The 3691-nt window shown below is 38.2% G+C and overlaps 1 protein-coding gene across 1 annotated transcript; it reads right to left on the minus strand.

Annotated features, from left to right (window-relative positions):
- Nucleotides 1-1207: 1207 nt before the first annotated feature.
- Nucleotides 1208-1633, minus strand: LOC131874174 (uncharacterized). The gene has a single exon (XM_059217427.1). The coding sequence runs from the start codon at nt 1631-1633 to the stop codon at nt 1208-1210; it is 426 nt and encodes a 141-aa protein (XP_059073410.1).
- Between the last annotated feature and the right edge of the window lie 2058 nt (nt 1634-3691).

Here is a 3691-nt window from a genome sequence, read left to right on the forward strand (position 1 = left end):
TTTTAGCACTCTATTTTCTACAAGGAAATCAATGTTGAAGTCCTCCATCTTTCTCCACAACTACAAATTATTTTTATCTTCCTCTATCTCTTGCATGAAAGTGGTTTTGATTCCTTGTATTTGACTTTGCATGATTGCAAAGTCTTTCAACATCTTGATTTTTGAATATAAGAGGAGGGAGCCTTCAGATTTCAACCTTTCAATCCATTGATCCACCACTCGACCCTTAACCCCCACTTGTTCCATTATTTTGAGTGCTTCTATATCGATGGATGAAACAATTGGTTCTACTATTTGAGAGGTATGGGTCACTTTGATTAGAACATTGGTTAGTTGTCCACACTTTTCCTTCAATTTCAGCTTTTCAACACGTTCTTCATCAAGTCTTCTCATGATAGCCTCATTTGTAGCTCTTGAATCTTGCTTCATGTTCTCATGAGTTTCTTCCCCATGCTCGACAATTGGAACTGTATAATATGCCAGTTGAATATTATCTTTGGTTTTACCTATAGCTGGCACAATCACTTCGACATATTTTCTTTTACTTACAGGTTCAACCAACACCCTTGATACTGTCTTTGGCTTTTTGGTTGCCTTTTCCTTCAAAGGAGAAAGTGTTCAAAGTCAAAGTCATTTGGTGAGACAACTTGCTTCTTCCTTTTTGGTGCCACTGTGTCCAACCAAGGAGGTAAGACTGATTGTGTGGTTGGAGTAGTTCCCTCCACTTGGGTAACTGCAGGTAAACTAGTAGGTGGCTGACCTGAAGATATCGCTGTTGATGGTCCCACTTGTACCAAGGCCATTTTAGTAATTTAAGCATCATAGAAGTAGTCACAAATGGAATTGTAGAAACTAATCCTGGTGGCGGAAGTGACATAGAAGTTGGTAAGACATTAATTGTCCCAACTGTTGTATCTATTGGAGGCATTGATGTAATAACATAAGTTGTTATCGCAAGAATGAAAATTGTGCACACCAAGGGTGGAGTTTTTGTCATGGAAGAAGAAGTAGGAAGATTTACTACCTATTGCTCCTGAGTAATCTATTCCATGGCCTCAATAAATCCAAGATTAATGACTCAATCATGGAAGTTGGAATGTCATCAAAGCTAGGAAGGTTAGAAAGAGTAACAAATTCTTCATTGCTCCCCTCTTGACCTTGTTCATCACCCAACTCAATATCTTCTCACCTCATCATGTTCTTGCACTTATTCATTAGAATCAGAGTCAATAGAATGAATCTCAACATGAATAGGTGATGATGTTTGAGAGGTAGTAGGAGTAGAACTTTCCCGTTGTTCTTGTTCTTCTCCAACATGATGAATTTCTCCCTCTTCTTGTTCTTGTTCTTCTTCCTCGGTTTGATCAGGCCCTTGAGGTGATTCTTGTTGCACGGCCGTGGAGGAGGACTCCCTTTTCTTTGGGCCTTTAAGTGTGAACTTGAATTTTGGTGCCTTTCCCTTAGATTTTGCTGGTGAAACTGGTGGTGGGGGTTCTTGAGAATCCTCTTTATTCTTGGTTCTTAATTCTGAAGTCTTCCCCACTGGACCATCATTATCTTCTTCACAAGAACTAGTAAGAAGTGATTTCATCCAGATTCCCCTTTTCAATAGCCATTGGTTTGTATTAGCCATAATAGGCACAAATCTCTTTGAAATTGTTTTGCTTTCTTTCTTTGACCATTGAATTAAAGGTTAGGGAGTATCAACAATTTTATGCTCAAAGTAGATAGGGTCCACTATATCATTTGTATCTTCCATAGTATCTGGAATCTTAGCCAAGTCCAAATTTTCTATTTGCTCCAATGTAAGAGGACTATAGTCCATCTTTCTTACATCTTCATCACTTTTACAATCTTCCCAACATCCTCATGCCTATGTACATGCACATAACTTCTCTTGATTTTACTTCTCATGTTGCAAAAATCAAAGTTTTCTCGAGCTCTGAACCTCCTCATTGTGACCCATAACATTTCATTCTCCATATTCTTGGCCTTGGGCATCGTAAGCACTGAGTATCGACCAATAGATAGGTCATTTGAGACCTCTCTTATGAGTAGAAGCTTATCTGGCATGTACATGTACCAATTAACGACACAATTCCATGAGGACAATCTTATCCAATGGATATCGAGGCAACCTTAATGGTTCACCTGTGAAACATCCAATGCAGATATATGTAAAAGTAAGAAATTGTAAGACCACACAACCAAAAGAGGACACCAAGTCATATGCTGCTTCTAAAATTCTATCCTTGTGTAGATTCTTGTTGAAAAAACATCTCCACACTGCGAAGAAAGCATCATTGACTCTTCAGAAATGAGATCCCTGATTATTGATGGTTAACTAATCATAATAATCCCAAATAGGGAACAACCTCCTATCTCCTTTGGTAGATAGTCCTGGAAACTACCTCATCAAGGCGGCTGCATACACAAGATATGAAGTCATATAAAATTTCAATGATGTTTTGACTTCCTTTAGCTGAATACATAAAGCATCATTGGTTTGATCTCCCCAATCAATCTTGGTTGTTCCCTTTCTGATGACCTTCATGTAGTAACACATCCACTCCTCAAAGTAATGAGAATCTCTCAAACCTCTAACTCATCAAGAATTGTAACCATGTCATTATACTCTTCACTGAAATCACTTCTATGAAAGTACTTAGGCCATCTGGTGATAGTTGAGTCACACTGAGTAGATAAAAATATAGTGTTGATTGTTTTCTTGCACTTATCTATGTGCTTCTCATAATATGCTTGTGCACTATCCATGGTTATATCAACAACTTCAACTTCCTTTAGACCCTTGAAAAGACTGTTAAACTATAAACTATCAAGTGCCATTACCACATTCTTTTCAGCATCTTTCACTTGATGAGTGTTTGGGTTGAAGTGTTCTGCCACAACCAGTACAAATTCTTGATCATGAGCTGCAACAGGAAAAGATGCATACTTGTCCAATTTTGACTTCATCAAAATTGTCATACGGGATGGAGCCTTCTTGCTTCTATTTTCAAACTCCTTCATATCTACATGCCCAATTTTAGTATCTCTGATATCTGCCACATTGGAGTCCACTAAGCTTTTAGGGAACATATTCAAGTACTTATCATACTTGTACTTCATCTTTTTATACACAGGTTTGCCAGGTGATGGTTTTGTGTGACTGGGAGAGGCCTTCGACTTGCTTGCAGATGGCTTGGACATTTACAAAAATTCTGTAGAGAACATGTTTGTTAGGCCCATAATCAGTATTCATCATTAGAGGAACAATTTGGAGATCCAAAATCGAACAGGATGAAAAACCTAGTTAAAATTGGCTAAAGGAGAAAAACATTAAAACTGGCAGGTCGGTGTTTAAAAATCGACGTTTCAGTTGCAAAGGCAAAATACTGGCATGTGAGGTTTTAAACCCCAACATGCTAGCATAAAAGAAAAAATAAATATCTGACAGGTCAGTGTTTAAAACCTGACTTGTTAGTGAAACAAAATTGATTGGCAGGTCGGGTTTCAAACCCTGACCTATCAATTGCGAGTGCAAAAATAAAGCTTGCATGTCGGGGTTTGAAACCCAACATGCAACTTGAGGAAATTACATCCTCACATGCTAGGTTTCAAACCCTAACAATTGAGTTGGAGGAAGAGCATGAGTAACTTGCATGTAGGGGTTTGAAACTTGACATGTAAG

Source organism: Cryptomeria japonica, chromosome 3, assembly GCF_030272615.1.
Source record: "Cryptomeria japonica chromosome 3, Sugi_1.0, whole genome shotgun sequence".
NCBI classification, from domain to species: Eukaryota; Viridiplantae; Streptophyta; class Pinopsida; order Cupressales; family Cupressaceae; genus Cryptomeria; species Cryptomeria japonica.